The 22,744-nt window shown below is 37.4% G+C and overlaps 2 protein-coding genes across 12 annotated transcripts in view; one reads left to right on the top strand and one right to left on the bottom strand.

Annotated features, from left to right (window-relative positions):
* cep290 (centrosomal protein 290) overlaps positions 1 to 17,437 on the top strand; it is a 43,656-nt gene extending 26,219 nt beyond the window's left edge. For 4 of the 10 annotated variants that reach the window (XM_044192467.1, XM_044192464.1, XM_044192463.1 and 1 more), the window contains 18 exons: positions 373 to 572; positions 2,578 to 2,791; positions 3,474 to 3,611; positions 4,710 to 4,931; positions 6,107 to 6,229; positions 6,360 to 6,502; positions 7,402 to 7,557; positions 8,957 to 9,080; positions 9,772 to 10,539; positions 11,178 to 11,312; positions 11,825 to 11,914; positions 12,188 to 12,352; positions 12,465 to 12,587; positions 13,124 to 13,293; positions 13,943 to 14,084; positions 14,806 to 14,879; positions 15,688 to 15,782; positions 16,228 to 17,437. In XM_044192467.1, coding sequence (XP_044048402.1) covers positions 373 to 572; positions 2,578 to 2,791; positions 3,474 to 3,611; positions 4,710 to 4,931; positions 6,107 to 6,229; positions 6,360 to 6,502; positions 7,402 to 7,557; positions 8,957 to 9,080; positions 9,772 to 10,539; positions 11,178 to 11,312; positions 11,825 to 11,914; positions 12,188 to 12,352; positions 12,465 to 12,587; positions 13,124 to 13,293; positions 13,943 to 14,084; positions 14,806 to 14,879; positions 15,688 to 15,782; positions 16,228 to 16,463 — 3,318 coding nt within the window. In that variant the 3' untranslated portion in view covers positions 16,464 to 17,437. The remainder of the gene's footprint in view (positions 1 to 372; positions 573 to 2,577; positions 2,792 to 3,473; positions 3,612 to 4,709; positions 4,932 to 6,106; positions 6,230 to 6,359; positions 6,503 to 7,401; positions 7,558 to 8,956; positions 9,081 to 9,771; positions 10,540 to 11,177; positions 11,313 to 11,824; positions 11,915 to 12,187; positions 12,353 to 12,464; positions 12,588 to 13,123; positions 13,294 to 13,942; positions 14,085 to 14,805; positions 14,880 to 15,687; positions 15,783 to 16,227) is intronic. The other 6 variants (XM_044192470.1, XM_044192471.1, XM_044192468.1 and 3 more) reach the window with 4 other exon arrangements.
* lg4h12orf29 (linkage group 4 C12orf29 homolog) lies at positions 17,433 to 22,394 on the bottom strand. Of its 2 annotated transcripts, XM_044192487.1 has the most exons (7): positions 22,172 to 22,394; positions 20,963 to 21,080; positions 20,549 to 20,644; positions 20,238 to 20,354; positions 19,374 to 19,571; positions 18,220 to 18,389; positions 17,433 to 17,917 (listed from the first exon to the last, which is right to left on the bottom strand). In XM_044192487.1, the coding sequence occupies exons 1-7, from the start codon at positions 22,259 to 22,261 to the stop codon at positions 17,735 to 17,737; spliced, it is 972 nt and encodes a 323-aa protein (XP_044048422.1). In that variant the 5' UTR covers positions 22,262 to 22,394; the 3' UTR covers positions 17,433 to 17,734. The 2 variants fall into 2 exon arrangements, with proteins under 2 accessions (XP_044048422.1, XP_044048423.1); XM_044192488.1 differs by lacking the exon at positions 22,172 to 22,394 and having other exon boundaries at positions 20,549 to 20,687.
* Positions 22,395 to 22,744: the final 350 nt, after the last annotated feature.

Here is a 22,744-nt window from a genome sequence, read left to right as displayed (position 1 = left end):
TAAAACACACTTCATACAAACTGGACAGAAACAAAATAGATTTCACCAAAACTGTCTTTGTTAGTCTTCCACTGTTCTAACAATCACCAACTCTGGTTTGGTCAAAATAAACCCTTAATTCACTACATTAGATGAGAAAAGAAACAGCTCTCCTCAAACCAAACAAACCAAAACAAAGAACAGAGAAGCTCCGATAACAACACACACAGAGGGGGCGTGACGTCATTCTTTGCTTATTCGCCGTTACTCCACTGTATCTTTACATAGCAAATAGTTGTTTGCTGCTATATTAATGTTCAGAATCTCATATACAAAACCTTTAAGTGTTTTGTTTAATGCTCCCTCCTTATTTTTATTTATTTTTTGGTCCAGGAATTGATGAAGAAGCCCACTATCAGGATGCAAACCACCAAGCATCTGGAGCGTCTGGCTGAGTTGGAGCAGACAGTGGCTGAACAGGACATCTCGCTCTCCTCTGTCACACAGAAGTTGAATCTGACAACCGCTGAGCTGGAGCGACAGAGGACCACCATGGAAACACAGGCTAAGAAACACGCTGACAAGATGTTGAAGTGATTATCCCTTAATTAAACCAGATTCCCTGACGTTTTTTCTGAATTTGACCCAGTGGTCACCTGTGACGATTATATTAAAGCAGAATCAGAATCCTTTGTTTCCTTTATCTTAGTTTGTGAGTACATTAACAAAGCATTGATGCAAATATTATCAGCAATGAACATAAATGCTTTTATCAATTTATTTTTGTTTTCATAGGCTAACCTAAATCTAAACCTTGTTTTTACAATTTAAGTATATTCATTAACTCAGGGCTCACATTAAGCCCACTGGAACACTGACCGCATGAAACATGTTGAGAATTGATTAGACTAATATGATGGCGTTGCTTTCCTTCTAACCTCGATTCACACTGATGATCTCAACTGGTTAAAACTTGGCAAATTTAGTGAACCCCAGATTAACAGAGGAATAATCACACATTCATGTTTTAAGTGTGAAATGCCTTGCACTAATGCAACTGTAAGAACTTGGCTAATGGGGATCTCAGTCAGGATTACACCTAATGTGTGAAAAGTCCTATAGTAATGTACAGGACACGAAGTACAGGGACAACAGGTAAATGTCTGTGCCAGGGCACAGTTCAGTACCCTACACAAGGGTACCCTTAAAGCCTGAAAAAGTCCCCAAATATATGTTCTAAATTGAAGTCCTTTAATGATTTAAAATATCTCAAATACCATTTTTTACCATAAAATATCATTCAAGGGTTTAAGATTTCACTATGAAACAATGGATTTCTTTGTTCCCTTTATAAATGATAGCACATACTTTAGAACAGGTTTCATAGTACAAGGTTCCACATTCTCTGCTCTTTGTTGTGGATTATGGCATATTGGGTTTGATTATTTCACCCAGTGTAACACCATATAGCTTCAATGAAGAGATAGAACAAGCTGATACTGTCAGACCTGGGACAAAGGCATTTCAGCCACATGAAAACGCACCAATTGACATGAATGAGGGTGGACAAAGTATTATAAATACTTTTTAAATATAATGCAGTACTATTTAACTCCATTACAAACTACAGCCTCTAAAAGGACAAGTTGATTCAACACCTCTCAAGTCTCTTGCATTAGGTTCAGCTAGGTAGATAGGTGTGCCTACTAAACTGGCAACTCAGTGTATATCTCAGCAGTTTTACATCCCATCACTGTTGATTGGTCATAATTGATTTATGCAAAAAATAAATAGACAATTAGTCATTGATGTTAGCCAACCAGGTTGAATCTGTTTACCTGGCAAAAATATTACCCTACATCTGTCAAAACATCACTATGTGTGTCAAAAAGACCTGCATGCAAGAAATATCTCCCTGTTTGATAGAAATATTGTCTTACATGTAGTAAGATTACGTACATTGTAGACTTGCCAACCAGGGAAAATTGCCCAGCCTGGCTTTGGCAGAATAAATGCCTACCAAAAAGAGAGATCTTCTTACCTAGCAGAAATGTCATCCTGCTTGGAACTAATACTGCTCAGTCTGCCAGTGAATGAAATATAATGGAAAAAGTGACCTACCAAAATGTCAGAATGTGTGTATTAAAGTAACAGTGTTTCACATTAGGCAGGAACATTGTTTCCCCTGTCAGGATCTATGATAGTGATCTGCTGCACATGTTGCAACTGTCCTGTCTGAAGAAAACCACTACCTCTACTAACTTCGCCTTGGACTCTGTGTTCAACAGTGATCTAAAGCATACATACTTTTATGTATTAGTGATGGTGTATGTTCCCTTTAAATGTGTGTGATTTTTATTAACTCTATTCATGACCACTCCCTGCATACCACATAAGCTACAGAACACAAGAGACACATGATGGTCATATTTTGGTCACTGTATAGAATCAGCAGTAATGACCTGAAGCAAGTTAAAAAATACTCCCCCATCAGATAGAAATTAAAAGTCACATTAAAAGTATTTAAAATGATGTAATAACACAAGTTAAGAAAATCTGAATGTTATAAAACAAACTAACAGAGGGGATTTGTTGCAGGCTAGAGGAGTATCATGCTTCCCAGGTGAAAGCTCTGACTGGCGAGACTGAGGATCAGAGGAGCCAGATGGCCCAGATGGAGAAGGAAATTAACTACCTGCAGACTGAGCTGGCAGCCCTGAAGGAGGCCAACATCCGCTCCCCCAGCAACACCATGAAAAACCTGGTGGAACGACTGAAAGCACAGCTCACCCAGAAAGAGAAACAGCTCAAGGTTGTTCTTTTATCATATAAGTTTTGTACTTGTACTTTACTTGTTCTTTTTTCATCTGTGATATAACGGTGAGCAACATAGAGTGGTTAGTCCTGTTGCCTTGCAAAAGTACCCAGATTCATTTCTGGGGAATGAGGACATGCTGTCTGTTGTTGGCATGTTTCGCTTGGGTGATTCTGTTTCTTCCCAGTCCAAAGATGTGCCTGACAGGTGGGCTGGGTGCCGTTCTTTATACAAATGAATCTCGAGTGAGTGTCTCTGTGTTGGCTGTGTGATGGACTGGTAGCCTGACCTGGATTCTGGGTGAACAGTGGACAGTAGGAAATATTGTTCACCCAGTGTATGCTGGTACTGAAACTTGAATGAAGTTTGAATTAATACTGCTTTTTTAATGCCTTTTAGCTGCATAACAAGTAAGAGCAGTTGATCTGGATATTTGGTTCACAATTGTGCCAAAAGCGTTTTTAATGATACGTACATAATTTTTTTTTCTTTTTTTTTGTGAAAAGTACAGCCAAGTTCTGTAATTGTCCACCACATACAGAAAAATATGTTGTTTATCAAGTTTATACCAAGAATGAGTGTGGGAGAGAGGAAGTAGTCTATTAACTGTATAAATGAGGCATGGCCATTACACTCATCATATTTATCATAGCTGGCATCTCTCTCCCTGTTTTCTCAGTCTCTCAGTAAGGCTCTGTTGGAGCTGCGGGCAGAGATGACATCTGCTGCAGAGCAGCAAGTCATAGCCAGTGCTGCACAAAAAGAAGAGAGTCTTAATGTACAGATGTTGGTTGACAGACACACCAAAGACCTAAAGGTGGGACCCCTTTATCATAATAACACTTGTTTTTCTTGCATGTTGTATTTCATTACTGACATTTATGAATAGCTGTCAAGCTAATTAACTGACACACATAAAGCTTTGGGAGTAAGTTCATTCTGATTACACACAAATATTTCAAAAATATTTTACATAAAATAGGAATAATTCCATAAAGCAACAGAAATATCATCTACTCCCACTTTAATACTAATTGGCAACTTTTAGTTGACACTTCTGGTCTATGTTGATTTACAGTCAGTCACAGTCTATCTGTCTCTAGTGTTTCTGAATAGTAGCTAATCATAAGGTGAAGTTGGTGAACACATGGCATGTGCCAGCCTCCTTGTACAGACAGCATGTTTGACATCTTTGTTGACTCCAACTGGCCCTTATTCCTTTCATTAATCACCATTTACAGCTAATTAAGGGCTCAGTCAGATATGCAAAGTCAATAGATTTAAAAAGTTATCATGATTTATTTTCACCCAGTTGAAAGAAAAAATAAAGTGAAAGTATACTAACAGATTGCTATATTTGGAGATACTGGTATTATAGAATGCCTTTAGCCAATTATATTCCATGGGCATAACTAACCAGTATAATAAGCAAGTAGTCATGATAACATTAAAGAATAAGTCTGGCTATATTTTGTATTTTTGTTATTGTCAATAATGTTCCCATGAAAGTAGAAAAAAGGTAATTTCCTTAAACAGCCAATGTTACTGAAACAGGCGTAACTAGTGCATTTGTTGGGGACTATTTTCAGCTGTGGACTAATACACATCTGGGGCACCAGTGACTATTTATGGCAGCAGGACGGTGTATGTGGGATTGACTCAAAATAAACTACATTGGACGTGTTTGTGGTATGAAGGAACATGTCAGCCAGTGTAACTGTGTGGCTCATTCAACAATGGAGGTCTTTGGCACAGGAGAATAAGATATGTCAGGCTTTGGATACACAGACAATACTTGGTAGTAGCATCCATTCTTTGATGGTTTTGGACTTTTCATGGGATTCCTTGTCAATAAGAAAACTGTAGAATATCACCAGACCTATCCTTTAAATTTGAAAATCCCTCTTCTCCAAAGATGCGTGTGCAAGAACTTAATGAAGAGCTTCAAGCTGCAAAGGAGTCTGCCAAAGCAGCCAGAGGCCAGGAGAACACCCTGAAAGAGGAAGTGGACAGCCTGAACCAGGGCCTCCAGAGGAGTCAAAAAACCCAGAGACGCCTGCAGACTGAAAAAGAGGAGAGAGAGCAGGAAATCCAGGTGCTTAAGCAGCAAATCAAGAGGCTTAGCAGCGCCCTTCAGGTTAGTATCTGTAAAGAGTGTGGAATAACACACTAAGTTACTGATTTGTAAGGAAGCATGCAGCTTGGTTTGACTTTTGATCTGGAGCTTATTGTAGTTGCTGTTACAGTCACATGAGACAGCCACTGTCAGCATAACATGTGTGGACAAATTACCAGAATCCCCTGACTCAGGCAAGACATTCAGACCCTGAAATATGATAACACAAGACATGCAAACCCTGCGAGGCTCAGCAAATTAAAAGAAATTGAGGAATGCATCAAGAATGGAATCTGACATTCTTCTAAGATTTCAGATAAACTCCTCCAGTGAATATCAGCGTTCATTTAATTATTCAGGTATTCTTTTGGACCAGTGCCACCTAGCATGTACTTTAAAAGTTAAAAAGTCCAGATTTGTCTCAGAGCTTTGGCTGCATCAGGAATGACTTCCTGTGGCGCTCTGTGGTGTATTTTGGGGGGATGAGTTAGCGAAAGACTCATACCCCCAAAAGCACCACAGAGCGCCACAGGAAGTCATTCCTGCCTGTAGCCATCAAACTCTTTAACTCCTTCCTCTAAGTGTCAGTCTATATGACCTTAAGTCAATAAACTGGACATTGGATCATTAACATCACTGTAATACTTGAAATAATTGTGCAATATTCTCTGTTTAATACTCCGGTGCAATATACTCTGTTTTCGGTTTAATTTATTGATATTTATTCATACTTCTATTACTGCTGTACATTATCCACTGTCTCATAATAATCTTAATAAGCTACACTTAACTTGACAGTACATGCACTACAACTTATTACTTATATTATTACATTGTATTATTATACCGTACATACTTATCATCAACCGGTAAATCCATTTTGTACTTTACACTTATTTTAATTTTATATTTATACCCACTTGATACTGTCATTCCCCCTTTCAGAAGCTGAAAAAAGTACACCCCCCCCCACCCCACCCCACCCACACACACATGCAAACAGATTTGATTGAAATAAAACAAATGATTCAGTTCATAAATCATAATCATTCACCTTAGTTCCACCTGTGTAGTGTTAGTGCCTTACTTTTTTTATTGACTTAAATAGAGAAAAGAATGCCTGACTCCACTGTACACTGTCTGAGAAAGTGAGACAGTGAGCTATGTAAACCTTTTTCTCTGCATTTGCCAATTAGAACCAATCAGAACCAGATGGGAAGGGGCCAACCATCGAGAATCTGCAGAAGAAGATAAGGAGGCTAGAGTCTGACTTGGAGAAAAGAGCAGAAATTAAAAATGTTAAGGATGATCATGGAAAGGTTTAAACATCAATTCAATCAACATTAAACATTTTATATTACGGCTATTTTACTGTATTATTATTATTGTTATTAGCATTATTATCATTATTTGCATGTTCACTTAATGTACGCCTTGTTTTCCTGACAGACCAAAGATGAAATTGTGCGTTGGGAGGAGGGTAAGAAATGGCAGGTCAAGATGGAAAAGGTGAAGAATGCACTGAAGGAAAAGGAACGAGAGAATGAATCCCTGTCAAAACAGCTCAGCACTCTTAAAGACCTCTATGCCAGGTGTGTAGACCATACAGGATGGTTTACAGAGCATTCTTTGATTTTGCTTTTTTGTACATGACAGAATTACTTTAACTTAAAGCTGCAATAGGCAACTTGGAACATTTAGTTCCAAATGACAGCACGAGGGACTGAAGTTTGCAAACTTCAAACTATATCTTGATGTTAATAAAATGCACACAGCAAAGCTCTTTATCCAACACTGGTAGTCATTTCAGATCATAGAATTTTCATTATTGATTAATCATCCGATTATTTTCTTAATAAATCATTTTGTCTATAAAATGATAATTGTAAAATTACCATTATAATTTTCTAGAACCAACGGTGAAGTCTTGAAATTGCTTGTTTTATATGACCCATAGTCAAAAACCCAAAGATATTTAGTTTGCTATTATATAAAACAAAGAAAAGCTGCAATTTTCATTTGAGAAGATGGACACAGAGAATAGTTTGCATTTTTGCTTGAAAGATGACTGAAACAATCAACTGTTTATCAAAATAGTTACAAATTAATTTTCTAATCATCTCAACTCTAATAATAATAAGAGGATATAGTTGTCAAGGAGGGAAGGTTTTACAGATATATACATGTTATCGGTCAATTGCCAAGTATCCCACCCAAACTTCATAAAAGTCAGTTATTTTCAACTATTTTGTAAAAAAAAAGCGCCTGATAACTCACTCAGTGCTATAAAGTATACACTATGTACTAATGCTGACAGTGCAGTTTTGGAAATTAATAAAGACAAAATCAGTGTACTTTACTGTTTTGTTCTATCTGGAAGTTATACATGTAGTGACAGAAGTCGATCTGGAAACCTACTGCCACATGTCTTTCAGCTGCCGGCAGCCCTTCAAGCTGCAAGCAAGCATTCTGTGTTTTGTTGTGTATGCAGACTGGAGCAAGAGAAGAGTGCACTGCAGAAAAAGCTGAAGGCTCGAGGTGTGACTGCTGATCAGGTAGTGGGTGTGCGATCCACTGAAATAGAGAAGGAGATGGAGGAGCTGAAGAAGAAGAACTCAGACCTGGAGACACAGATCCTCACCATAAAGTAACTAGCAGTCTTCTATTGAAATCTATTGCTCTTGTTCAAAATGCCCTGATTTTAGTACCTTGTTTTGGCTTATTTTAAAGATATTACAAGTGCATGATGATTCAGTATACTTGTATATAGTTGTGTAACATGTTTTCCATAGTAATATACGGTATATATAACCTTTATTTGCACTTGTAAAAACACACTGATGAACACGAGGCCCCTTTTACAATGTGCAATGAGTTTTCATAAAAATGACAATACAATTTGATTTATATAGCACATTTGATGCAAAGAGTTTGTAAATCAATACTTTGATATATGATTTAAAGCTGAGTTTGTCATCAGTCTAGATGCCCAAGTACTTGTATTCATAGACCTGCTCAATACAGGTTCCATTGTGAGTGACAGTTTTAAAGGTAGGATTGTCAGTCCGTCTCTTTTTAGGAAACAAAGTAAGGCTTATACAAAGTGTTACTGTTGCGTTTAGCTGATTACAACCCTGAGGCTAAACTCAGCTATAAAAACATACATTAATGACCATAAAATGTTTATCTTATGTCTAAATTTCATGGATTTCTGCTATAGAATTATTTTCTATATATTATATAATCTTATCACCATTATTCGATACATGTGATCATTTTATGAACACTGACACTGGATTTTTTGAGGCCAATGGTGATATCAGTGTTTGAAAGTAAAAAAAAACAAACAAACAAACAACAAAGACTGATAACAATATCTTGGCCAATATTCCTTTATTACATAAACCCTTTTCAATTTTATTTATATACCCCAATATCACAAATCACAAATTTGCCTCAAGGGGCTTTACAATCTGTACAGCATACGACACCTTCTGTCCTTAGACCCTCGATTCAGATGAGGAAAAACTCACCAAAAAAACCCTTTCACAGGGAAAAAATTGAAGAAACCTTAGGAAGCAACAGAGGAGGAATCCCTCTCCCAGGAAGGACAGACATGCAATAGATGTTGTGTGTGCAGTATAGACCAACATAATAAAATAACGTATTAAGTATGGACAATCATGATGACAAAGTTATGAATAGATTGTAACATATATGAATAATATGGATCCGGGAGAACGTCGAGCAACTTCAGGTGTCGTCAAATAGATAGGACCTGAGCCACCTCCTCTCCACCATGGAACCTGGAAGAGGACAGACTACACAAACACACAAGGAGCAAACTCAAGCACACCATTCACACAGGTAGGAGAAAGGAACAGACACATAGAGGGAGGAAGAGAGAGAGACCAGAGCAGAGGCTGAATCTCCTGGAGGATGAAGATCCAGATCCAAAACATTTGGAGAGAGGCTCATTGATGAGGTTCATTATAGGGTCATATAATCCAGACCAAGACTTTTCTATTTTCTTGTTGAACTTGCAGACAACACCAGGCTTTACCACGTGATGACGCCATGGAGAATCTGACCCTGAGGAATCGCTACCTGGAGGAGAGACTCCACTCCTTAGAGAGCCAGATATGCAAAGAGCCTCAATCGAGACCCTCTGTAAGTGCTCATCAACATGCAGAGCATGATGATTGTAATAAATGTGTAGGAGTTTGTCAGAAATATCCAGATAATTCACATAGTAACATAATATACATGCTTGAAGGATTAGTTTATTTTTTCAATTGACAGAAAAATTATCTTTTTTGGCACATTTGCTAATAAAGATAAACATCTTTACATGATCAACCAATTTATCAAACATTCTTTAGTTTCAGCTTCTGAAATGAGAGAATTTGCTGTTTTTCTCTGTTTTATATAGTTTTAAATTGAATATCTTAGGTATTCAACTGTTGCAGACAAAACAAGCAATTTGAAGACATCACCTTTGGCTATTTGAACTTGTGATGGGCCTTTTTTCACAATTTTAGTTTTTGCCATTTTGTAGGCTAAACGATTAATGGATTCATTAAAAAATTATCTAGGTTGAGTGATAATGAAAATTGTAATTATTTTCAGCCCTATATAGACATTACAGACATGACAAGACGTCACATTTATTGCAGGTTGTACAATATGCAGTCCACAGTACATATCACTACATGTACTGAGCAAAACATTTTCAACTACCTGTATGACTTGTCTCTGTTCCCAAAACGTTTCTTCTTTTTTCTCTGTATTCATAATTCTTTACTCTCTTTCTTTATGCATCTGCTTCTTCTCTGGATTTAATCTGATTCATTCTGTGAAGGGAGAAAGCTCCTCCTCCCATGCTTTAAGAAGGATTTGTTCTGTCACTTCTGATGTTCCTCGTGGGTCACGCAAAGGGAATGCAGCACTCCATCTAGCAGAACCTTACAAACGCTCTATTAGCTCTGACGCTGTTGAAGACCCCGCTGACCAACAGAGTGAGCCAAAGCGAAACCAGATAGATAGAGAAACTCAAACCAGCTTTGTGGGAGCAGAGGATGTTTGCACTGAACAAGAGCGATCGACTCCTGATGTGTCAGAAAACACAGCAGCAGACACAATTGGAGATCATATTAAAGAAGATGAGACAGAAACAGATATTTTAGAAAGTACACACGACATCCCAGGTGGTTCTGAAGTTGATGTGGTTGAAAAAAAGGAAGAACCACAGACCACAAAAGGAAGTGAGTCTGAGCCTGATGACCCGTCAGAAAGACCAGGATCAGTTATGGCATCCCCTGAGCCAGCTGCAGCAACAACCAGCAGTGAGATTGTGATTAAAGAGGATGTTGGTGAACTAGATAATCAAGATACAGATGATGATGATGTGGGAATCAGGGAAAAAAAGCCAGAAGAGGCAGAGGAACAGTTTGAGCTGAAAGTGGTTGAGACTACAAAGGTGGCAACAGGGGAGGATAATCCAGAACAGTCCTGCTCAGCAGAACCAGATGTGGACTCCATACTGAGCAAACACCCAGAGAGATTTATTAGTAAAAAAAGGGATGATCATATGCGAACACGAGAAAGCAGATGTCTTAGATATCTGAAGGTACTCCAGGCTTCTGTAGTCACCCAGTTGGAGTGGTAGTGCTGTGCAGTGGTGGAATGTAACTAAGTACATTTACTCATGTACTGTACTTAAGTACAAATTCGAGGTACTTGGTTGAGAAAATTCTCTTACTTCTTAAGATAAATAAACTATTTAACACCCTGAAATTACTTACATACTTTTATTTAAGTATAGTTTTGGATGCAGGACTTTTCATAGTGTGGTATTAGTACTTTTACTTAAGTAAAGGATTCTGAATACTTCTTCCACCACTGGTGCTGTGATAGCATTGCGGTAGCAAGTTGCTTGTTAGTGTGTTAGTGTTTTCCTCCACTGCATTGTCTGTTACGGACAAATGGTTTCCGTGGTCGTGTGTAGGTAGAGACATGAGCCCAATAAAATGACTTTATATATATATATATATATATATATATATATATATATATATATATATATATATATATATATATATATATATAAATAATATAAAGCTGTTTTCCTGTACACCCTTAGAGCTTTTGTTTTTGAAGATGCATATTTTCCCCCACAGCAGTGTTATACCCATCATGCCTTTTAATTAATGAATTTATTTATTTATTATATCCGGTGGCTGATTTTGTGTCTTTAACTTCCTATAGACTTCAGGACGAGGCACTGGCACTCCCACACAAAGAGATCAGGACCTCCAAAAAGAAAACCTCAAGCTGGCCTCTGAGAACCTGGAACTGCGCTTTCAGCTGGAGCAGACCAACAAAGACTTACCAAGACTCAAGGTATGCATAACCTAAATTGAAAAGTTGTGCTATGCCATTATTTGATATTGGTCCTGACTGTAAGGCATGTTAAAGGAACAGTTTGATATTTTGGGAAATATGCTTATTTACTTTTTTGCCAAGAGCAAATGTCTGTACAGTAAATATGAAGGTGGAGACAGGACATGATTAGCTTAGCATAAAGAAAGAAAATAAACGTATTTCCCAAAATATCAAACTATTCCTTTAAAACCTATCGATGAGAGCTGGAGTTTTTGTCTTAATTAAATTGTATATCTTCTTATGCTTTAAGAAACAGCATTTACAGTTATTTTCATTAAAATATTTAATGAAATGTGACTTAATTCATTTTGTCAAAAAGTATTCTTTTTGTACACTTATTTCAGTATCATAACTTCACAAACTTTAAAACAACCCCAACAAGACATTAACTTTAAAGATACAGTACAATGTTGATTGAGCAAAGAAAGTGTTTTATATAATTTTATCCAATTTCTCTTTTTTTTTCACAGAATCAAGTTGCAGACCTTAAGGAGATGTGCAGCGCACTGAAAAAGTCAAAGGCAGAGGTGGAGAAAAAGCTGACACATATACGTGGAGGAGTATGTGAACCTAAAGTCACCTATGTTCTTTCTATACACATGGTTATTTTCTCAGAAATGACTAAACACGGAAATAAAACTATTCATGTCCATATATGAGGTAACAAATTCCCAATGACCTTAAAAAAACATCTAATCTAATAAGAAACAAATAGCAAAGAAACTGAAACGGACAGCAGCAACTCCACTGAGGTTTTTCCATTTAAATGTTATTTTCCAACCTCCTGTCCAACTTTATATAATGAAAATTATTTGTAATGTGTTCCTCATCAGGCTGGTCACAGTGGTAAAACAGTACCTGAACTTGAGAAGACCATTGGGTTGATGAAGAAGGTGGTGGAGAGGGTGCAGAGGGAAAATGAGTCACTAAAGAAATCCAGTGCACCTGCAAATCAAGACAAGGTCGCTACCTTGGAGCAAGAAAACGAAAAACTAAAGGTTGTTGACCTCATTGTGTCTCACATGTCATATACATTCTGTTGGAAAAGTTTATTAACTTCTCTGCTCTGTTACTATAGCTGAAATTTAATTATTTTAATTTTTTTTCTAGGCTGACTTTGAGAAACTGAAGAGTCAAAGTGAAGCTGAGCTGAGTTCCAAACTTGAATCTAAAACTAAAGGACTGGAGAAAATAGTAATGGAAAATGAACGTCTACGCAAGGAGATCAAAAGGGTAACTACATATCTGTTTAGTTAGTTAGTTCCACAATAAAATGTAAATATTCAAAAGCACTTTCTGAAGAAAAACATAGTAATGTTTAATGTTTTCAATTTAAAAGTTGGTATCTTTTAGTATTTAGTCAATAGATTCAGTAAAATAGATTCAAAATGTTGATTCTGTATCCTAAAAACTGTCAGTCACCAAGCAATGAAAATTGAACTTACATGTCCAAGATGTAGTAAATGTTAGGCAAAGCATGCAATGTCCTTCACAACCTGTTTCTAATGTTAATGGCAGTTAGAATTATTTATTTTCTGAAGATGTTTTCCCTGGCCAGAGGTACTTTATATGGGCAAGTTGGAATGATTGACTCTGGTAATATTTAATAGAGTTTCACTTTGATGGTAATAATTGTTTTTATGACAGAAGTTGTCTCTTTTTTTTTTAGAACATGGATTTCTCATGCTCTGTCATCCCACCTGGATATCAGAATCAGAAATACTTTATTGATCCCCGAGGGGAAACTCTTTTGTTTCATATTGTTAAAGGAAATGGAAGCTGCAGAGAGGCTGAGAGTGACCAAGACGAGTCTGGAAGTGACCAACGACAAGCTCGAGGCAGAGCTGGAAGAAACCAAGCACCGACTGCATGAAGCTCTATCCAGACCCATTGCAGAGGGAGCAGACAGTAAGACCGGGAAGGCGTCTGTGCTAACAAGGTCAGCGAAAAGTTTTTTTTATCCAATCCATTAGAGCCTTATTTTAGTGGGTGTTCAGAACTAATTTAAAAGCTTTAATGAACTGAGTGTACAGTAGTTTAAATCACTGTCAAATTGCATAAATCAACAATCGAAAGAAGCACTATTTGGGACAGGCATTAACGAAGAACTCGGTCTCTGTTACCTCCTTCCAACTCAGGCTTTTTCCTCCTGTGTCTATGACTCGATGCACTCTAAACACAAGGTACATATATTGTGTGTTAGCAACTCATGTAACATTACTGTCTTGTCTTTCTTTTGGCTTGAAATGTATTTCAATAAGCGCTTCATCTGAAAGAAAACATGAATGCATTTAGAACACGGGGTAGTGGTGCACTTCAGCCTCTTGTGGCTGAAATGAGTATTATAACAACAAACACTTAAATGAAAAATGATCCTGATAAAAAAAAAAAAATTTAAGGAACTTAGAAAAATTATCCTGGCAAAATCTTTTCACCTGATCTTAAGTCATAAACACAGGAGAGAAAACAATTTAGAGCAGATTTTTTTTTTTTCCTCACTTGCCTCTCAGGGCTTCCAATAAGAATCTGCAGGCTACAAGTACAGTTTACAGAGTGTGAGCCAGTGGTTGTTTCACTTACATCCACAGAATGTTTGAGAACAAGATGAAGGAGCTGGAGATGGAGCTCTCCCAGAAGACCTCCAGTCTGTCTGAACTCAAACAACAGCTGAAGGAGGTGAACAAGCGCGAGGAGAGAGCTCAGATAAGCATCCAGCAACTTGAAGATCAGGTACAGGCTAACTCACTATTTGATTTCATGAGAACATTCAAGTACATGCTAACTGCTGTTGGTTTGCTATCTCAGCTCCTGAGGGACTGGATCGCATTTTCCAATTTGTGATTTGGCCTAACCTTGTTTCAAATATGGAATCAACTACTGAAGCCCATTTTTACTGAAATACTTTTATTTAGTATGTTTAATTATTGTACTATTCTTGTTACATTTTGCTATTATTCAGTTTTTACAAAAGGGTCAGGGCTCTAGCAATAGTGATATCAGTCTGTTGCTCAGGTGGTTCAAACTGCTTTGGTCCAGACTGGATGGCCTGTTGGCTTTGTTCAATCATATGTGTCATTTCAAGAGGGGGTATTATGGAAAACAACAAGTGCCTAGTGTTGAGGTATACTTTGCGATTACAGATGTTATTTAAGTGCGTCAGCAATTTAATACTGCACTCTCATAAAGTTGAGGGACTTCAAGAGACAGATAATAATGGTCAAATTCAATGCTTTTAAACCCTGTAAGTCAAGCTTCAAAGCTCCCTGCATCGTACCCTTCCCATAATGCAACTCAATAGTCTTTTGGTTGAAAGAAAATAGCCTACTTTTAAGTCTGGCATTTCTATTGTATAGCTGGTCTTACTGTTCAGCTTGTGTTTGTGACAAACAAGTTGTCAATATTTTGTGTTGTATAAATGTATTTAAATTATTATGGAATTGTCATGTCTTAGGTTGACATGTTAAAAAGATTTCCTACCGCTGCAAAGACAGGAGGAGGACTCACCAAGGAGTTCCAGGCAATGAGGTTCGTTAAACTATGTGCACTCATGTCATTAGTGATAATATAGTAATATTAGGGCTGGGCAATATGGCTAATATCACTTTTCTGATATCCATATATTTACAATATGACAAATAAACACATACAATATAAATCAAACTGATGTAAAATGCAGTGTTTTATACATACATAACACATAATACAAAAGATACACTGTTATGTATAAGATCAAGCAAACCATTGTAAATGTGTAGAACAACTTAAATGGCTAATTTAGCTTTAAATTGCAGTTTGCTTGGAATCACTAATTAAGACGACAAATAATAATATTGATTTATCACCAAGCAAACCATAATATACTGTATGATCGTAAAGGTGGGGTATGTGATTCTGGAGAAATCCAATGTTGTGCGAAAAAAGGTCACTTTGTTTATTTCCTCATTTACAGAGCCAGGGCTGTGTACAAGCAGTTTTTTTCAGCCCACACACACACACACACACAACGAACAGCTAGCAGTCTGTCAGGAGATAGTCACTGAATTTGACAAAAAGACGTGTATTGGATCACCTTTAATAAAAATTTAAGTTAGGTTCTCTGCACCCCACTTTGCTAGTAAGTCACAATGACTGTCACTGTTTATCAATCAAACACATAATTTATACAAGATCCAGATAAACAATGCTGTGGTCTGAGTGTCTGATACAAGAGTGCAACCAAACTTAGAAAGCAGTGCTTGGATGGTGGATAGCAATAATTCCCCATCCTCATCTTGTATGCTTTGTCTGGACTACGTAACTTGTGGAACTGAAATGTTGTTTATCTTGTCTTAAGATTGGTTAACACTGAGCTGGAGAAGGAGAACACAGAACTGAAACAAAGGCTGAACGAGTACAGTGAGCGATACGGTGAGACATCTTCTAAACTAGGTGAGACTACCAAACACACTCTTGTTTCTTGAAGATGAAGCTGTGAGATTTCTTTGGGTTTTCTAGTAATGCTGCCATCATTTTTCTCAACATCAAGGGTGTTATTTATGAATCATATTTTAGTTTGAGAATTTCTATCTTTTCAAGTAAAAAAAAAAAATTGCTGAGTACACTCAGTTGAGAGTTGCATTGAGATAAGAGCAAAACATGCCACATACTTCTGATTGTAATCTGACAATGAAGAACCATTATTTTATATTATTTTAACATCAAAATACGTTTCATGTTTTCTGTACATGCTGGCCTCTTTCAAGTAATTGGGTCTCAGTTTAATGATACACATTATGATGTAACTTTAAGTTAGCCAGACAGAACTAATATTTGTGATGTTAGTTGTTATGAAGAACAATAATCATTTCAGTTGTCTCTCTTGTTGTATTCTTAGACTACGGAAAGCTCAAAAACCTTCTGCAGGCAGCCGAAGCAGAGAAAACAAAACTTCAAACTGAGCTTAAAAAGATGAAGAAAGAACTGGAGAGCTTTGACCCGACATTTTTTGAAGAGATTGAAGACTTAAAATTTAACTATAATTTAGAGGTCAAGAAGAACATTCTGCTGGAGGAACAGCTGAAGAAGGTGTGTGATCAGTTTGGTGTAAAGGCTGAAATGCCTGTCAGTTAACTCAGGGTTACTGTGCCTTTTAATGAAGTTAGGACTGTTAAAACTACACCTGGATGTACTTTTATGGTTGTCAGTCTTTAAAAGTGGACATTATCGTAAACCTGTCAGCTAATTTTCCATTTCGATCTCTAGGGCTGGATATCAATCCTCAATATAATTTTGGTCCCTACCAAAACGGGTCTGTATTATCGAATATCAAAAACTGTCAGGCACCAAACATTGGCATGGAATTTCAGGGCAGATAATGATAACTGATTATCTGTCGGTGTGGCCAACCGATACGATAATATTAATCTTACAAAAGCAAAAATGTGAAGAGGACAATAAATGTATTTTTAGATTGACCGGTTTATTTTTCTAATAGAACATCAATATTTAGAGAGCCTTCACCCTCGCCTTGAAACACTCACACACAATTTATTATTTGTAGCTTCTTTTGTTACATAAAAAAACAGGTTTGTAAAAAAAACAAACAAAACAAAAACATGTTTGCCCGTGTTTTTCAGAATAAGGTATTGAAATCAGCATCATTTATTGGTACTAAAACTCAGGTATCACATCAGCACTAGTATCAAACATTTCCAAATGATGTCCAGCCCTAAAGATCTCTCTGGATCACAGAAAAATTGAACTTAAGTAATTTAGATATTCAATATCTCAATCATGTTTTTAGGTAATGCAGTCTCTCTTACACTCACATTCCCAAAGCAAATTGCTTGGAAATTGTAGGAGAAAATATCCCCTTTTCAGAACAGCCTCAAAGTAAAGTTTACCTTTAACAGTAAAGTGATGTAGCTCCTTTAGTTTCTTCAATAAGGCAGCTGTTTTTGTTAATACTAAGTTCTTGGTTTGGTGATGTAACTCATGAAGCATATTTATTTCTTTGTATTTGAACTGTTCTGACATATTGTGCTTCAATGTATTTGTCAATAAAGCAGCTATCGTACTAATCAGACACAAACTGTTAAATACAATCGTTTACATACTTGTCATTTATTCTTCACTTAGCAATGAAATAGCTGTAACATACAGTATATCAATGGAACATTTTCAACAACATAAGTTGGTAAAAATGTCCAGTTGGTCAGTAATTTTTACACTAAAGCTGTACACATTTCTGCAAAGCAAATGTCAAACTGCCTTCAGGCTTTAAGACACTCAACTGGAATTACTGGTGAAAATATCTGCCAGCTATCGCCAAATTGACAAATCCTTTTAGAGTCCCAGCAGAAGCTTCAGAAAAAGGAAAGCTCGAGCTTCTTCGACTGTGTCTACAATTCAAACTGGATGTCCTGCAGTCGGCTAAAACAGCATCCATTTAGTCTGGAGAAGGATGTGAACAAGTCCTTGCGGATGTATTCATCATCTGTCCCGTCAACACGAATGACCACTGACCTGTCACCGAGGCAGGTTTCCCCATCTGGCCACCGCAGTCCCAGGTGATGACGATGAACCTGCAGACACAACAGCCACTGAACAGCTCAAGGCCTTCCATGGTATTACAGCCAATGAAAAACATGTCATGTGTTTAATGGTGTTTGAATTTCTTTTTTTTTTTTTTAAATCAGATGTTATGTTTTAAATCAAAATATGTATTTTCTGAAACTAAAGCGTTTGTAAGTAATTACATTTTTAATTTAATCAGTTATTAAATAAATAAAATTTCCCTCCCAAATAGGGGGAAATTCTACATTCAAAATAGTTTGAATATGGTCGGTTAGGAAACATCTGGATCAACACTGTTACGTTTTCCTACCTTAATGAGTGTGCCGTCGTTGCAGTGCCAGACGATGCCCTCTACTCGGCCCTCTGGACTCTCCTGGAACCAGGAGCACAGCTGCTGGAAGTCCACTGGTGGAGGGTTTCTGATTCGAACACTCCCGTGTGACACCAGGCAGTGGACAGGCTGCTTCTTACTCCCCAATCCTGTTAGGACAATAAAACTGTTACAAATTAACTTTATTTTCAATTCAGTATATATATTCAGTATCCTTTTTCATGCTTCTGTTATCGTTTTCCTTAAAATGTCCTGATATGGTTGAAATGTCGCCACTAAACATTAACGGACTCTAATCTTAAAAAGGTACGCTGTTGAGCTGTAGAGCAATGTTTTTACGAGTTGGTCCCCTTTTTGTTTTAATTGTGCACCAGGATGTACATGTACGACGTGGGCGAAGCAATATACGTTCCTGATGACTGTTTCACTATTCTGTTTGTCAACAGTTGGTGGCAGTAACAGAAACAAGGAAATGTGCGAACAAAGGCAGTGAAGAAGAAAACTGGTAGCTAGTAAACATGAATGTAAGCCGCACGTTTTTAAATATTCAAAATCAGCTTTGCAAATGTTTTATGAGGAAGGACATGCATTTGACACACTTGTTAGACCTCAAGGATACACACAATGTGTTTTGTGTGTATCCTGTCTGAAACTGTGTCCCAGTTTCACTAGTGGAAAACACAAGGAAATATGAAACGGGTAAATATTTGTAAGAACGCAGTTATCAAAACATGCTGTTACATTACTTTATCCCACAATGACAATAGATTTGGTATGTTTCAGACACTTGAAATGCAACTGTGCCACGCCAATCACTTGCCTTTGTATTTTATACAAAGGGTGTTAGAATAACATGAACATCTGCAAAATATAAAGCAGGAAAATTAAACGCACTGAAGGCACAGAGGCCATGGCTTTGGGTATTGGTAGACTTCTTCCCAATTTGCATCCAGCATTCTTTTGAGAAGCCCTTTTTAAAGCACAACCTACCCAAAGCACCACAATAATTTTAAACAATGTGGTTTTGAAATTGACAAGCTCAAGACTGAGTTCAAACAATTATTTGCTCAAAGATTGCCCTCCCTTGACACTACCTTAAATGAACATTAAAGGAAAATGCAGTATCACATTACCATAAGGGTTTCCGTTGACGTTGGTTCCGATGAGCTCCAGTGTTTGCTCCAGGAGGTCGGCCAATGGGACTGCTGCAATTTCTAGCATGTCTTCATCGTCAGCGCTGGGCCTCAGAACAAGAGCCGCCCCGACTTCATAATCCACCACAGAGGAGTGCCAGCAGTACTGTTTGTTGTCCTTCTCCACAGGAACCCAGCCTGAACATTCACAAGGACCAAATCACTACTTCTGCAGGCAGCAGGATCCACAAGGACAGAAGAAGCACCGCGTTCCATGTCAGAAATGTTACTGGTTGCTGTCCTTAATGGAATCCAAGAACTTGTATCTCTCTATTTCATCCATGTACACCAAATCTGAGAAATCTTTGAGAGTACAAGTGATAATTTTATACCACATTCAATATAAGCCATGCATAAGCAACACAGTTATGAACTCCCTCTGAGTTAACTGGATTTGTGTTCACACTGCAAACCCTGAACTTGTCATAAGTTTTACAATGCATTTAATTAAATTCTCCTTAAATACTAGTTAAACAGATGCAATTATTGTCTCTACATCAATTTTCTGTATCCGCTTATACTGTTCTGGGCTGCAGGGTGAGGTCATCGTGGTTTATGAACACATTAAACACAGCTGTTAATCTTTAATGGTGTTACTGTTTGGGATTTTTATGTCCAACACTGGTGCACCATAATAGTCGCTTTAGATTCAATCTTGCATGAAGTTAAACTAATGGGGCCTGCAATGGCACATTTGCAGTAAAGCTTTGTGAAGTTACACTACCTGCTGCTGCTGGCCCACATCTAAACGATTTCAATTATTATCGTTATCTTACTTGATGAGAAATGGTTAGACTTGAGGACCTGGTATGTGTCCATGCTCATCAGGCACTGGATGGCCATTGTGGTGTTTGACTCTGTGGGCTGGGATCCACGTCCCTGGCACTGCCTTAAAATCTTTCTCTACGTTCCACGTGAATCCTGAGAAAGAACACAAAAAAACAATAAAACTAGTCCAACCTCCCTGAAGAAATAAAGCAACTGTTCGACATGCAATGCACAAAAGTGTTGGACAAAAAAAATTGGTACGAACCTATTAAAGATTAAAACTTCTATGACACGTTTTAACCGCATTCATAATTAAACAAGTACTTTGGTAACTGAAGCTAAAATACCTTTACAGCTCCTGTGAGAATGCTGATACTTTTTGAACCTCTTCTCTGCCTGTTTGTTAGGTTTCCTGTCGAGTCGAGCCCAGGGGTAAGGTTGCCCTACCGAACAAAGATAAACCATCATTCAGCTCAGTCCGCTCCACTGCAAGAAAATTAACTAAATTAACAATGGCAGTGACATTCATTGTTCCCTTTTTACAGAAACGAGATACCAATATCAATGCTACTAAGACTACAGCACTTATGTATTCAATTTACAACACATTCACAATATGAAGCAGAAAAGGCAACAAATCTGGCAAGCTTAAAACAGTAACTTTTTGGTATTTTTACATGATAAAACATACATCATACTGAACCTCCAGTGCGTTGCTCGAGAGGTCTAATATGGTAGTTGTCATTCTGAGAGATACTCACCTTTATAAACTGTAACATAACAGCAAGTGCCATCCAGTTTTTCTGTGGCGAGTGCACAGTCGATGTTCGCCTCCAGAGCAACAGGGTTCACGTTCTCCGTGGCAACAACCTGAAATTGCTGAAGAGAGACACAGATGTTTAACCATTACAAGTTCAAAGAAAACACCTGAAAACAATTACAATTAATTAATTACAATTGTTGTTCCTATACCCATTCATCTTAACATTAGTGTCATATGGGTTAAATAAATTAAAAAAGGCAAAATTATGCACGTTATTTACAAATAAGTCATCCACATATACATGATCTGATTTTAATATCAGTCCCCTATCAATAACATGTCTTTAATGGCCAGATTACTTTTATATCAAGCAGGGGAGATGATGTTTTATAGTCTTGATAGCTTCAACCCCTGTGGTAACTACAATACACTGAGTACTGTACATTTTACAGGCTGGAAAGTTGTATTTTCAGTTATTCTTTTGATCGATTAGTCAATCAAGAGAATCACCAACAGTTTAGATTTTCTATTAATTGTTTCCGTCAATTATGAAGCAAAATGACAAATATTTGCTGCTTCCAGGGTTGATATTATCCGCCAATCCACTTATCACAGATAAATCAATATCAGCAGACAATATGTTGATTTATTGTAGTACAAAAATACCTGATGTGTTTTAGGTAATTTAGAAATGGTGTCACCATTACATAATTTACTCATTAGATAGCACTCAGTTTATTTTTCAACTGTAAAATGTACAGCTCAGTGCATATTTTGTAAATATTTCTGTAATAACCAAGTTTAAGAGCCCCTTATCTACAGGGTTTAGTGCCAATGTCATTTTTTCATTGTTAAAAAAAATGAATATCAGCAGCTATATTACATTACATATACAGTGTAAACGGTTTAATAATGAGTCCTCTGGCTATATGACTGCGAGCCTGTGTTAACACCTGAGGCAATCGCAGCAGAGGAGGGAGGATGGCAACACATGCTTCAGGACTGACGAGAAAAAAATGCCTCAACGTTAAAACCATCAGCAAGTGTATCAAAACTTCTAAAGCCACGTCTATTAGGATTAAAAGGTTGTTTCGTGTTGTTTCTTTGGCCAACGTCCTCGGTGTTAACTGCTGCTCCATGATAGCAGCAGCTGCAGCAGTTGTGTTATTCATACATCCATGGCTGCTGTGTTTGCAGCTGCACTCACCTGACAGTCTCGCTTTCTGGACTGTTCTTCCTTCACCTCCGTCCGAAAAACACACGGTATCTTCTGCTGAACTGAACCCAGACGTCGCATTTTGTGTGTGTGTATTTAATCTAATATCCACCCGAAGCCCTCCGGTAACGTTTATCTTTAGCGCTGTGCAGAGGAACACGTTAACGGCGCTTCAGCATGAATGTGGAGGCGATTGCCGGTCACGTGACGCGCGTCTTTTTCTTCTTCTCTTGTTTTGTTTTTTTTGTCGGTTGGCAAACAATGACATGGCTCAATAGCGCCACGATGCTGTGTGGATGGGGATCCAGTAACCCAGGAAAACAGGCCTTTAATAACACAAAATGCTTATATTTGATCTCTAAAATCAAACTTTTAACAATTATATTATGTGACATATCTGTAATTTTATGGTAAGATTATTGAGTGACCTTGATCTTGTTAAAAAAAAAAATCACATTTTCTTTCCTAAGAATGATTTTTTTGGACAAAGTTGATTGAACAGTCCCATTCGTCTTGTTTGTTATGCTTAGGTTGTGTTATGTTGTCTTTATTGCAGTATGCTCA

The sequence above is a fragment of the Siniperca chuatsi genome, linkage group LG4, assembly GCF_020085105.1.
Source record: "Siniperca chuatsi isolate FFG_IHB_CAS linkage group LG4, ASM2008510v1, whole genome shotgun sequence".
Classification (NCBI taxonomy): domain Eukaryota; kingdom Metazoa; phylum Chordata; class Actinopteri; order Centrarchiformes; family Sinipercidae; genus Siniperca; species Siniperca chuatsi.
This window is presented reverse-complemented; position numbering and strand designations above follow the sequence as displayed.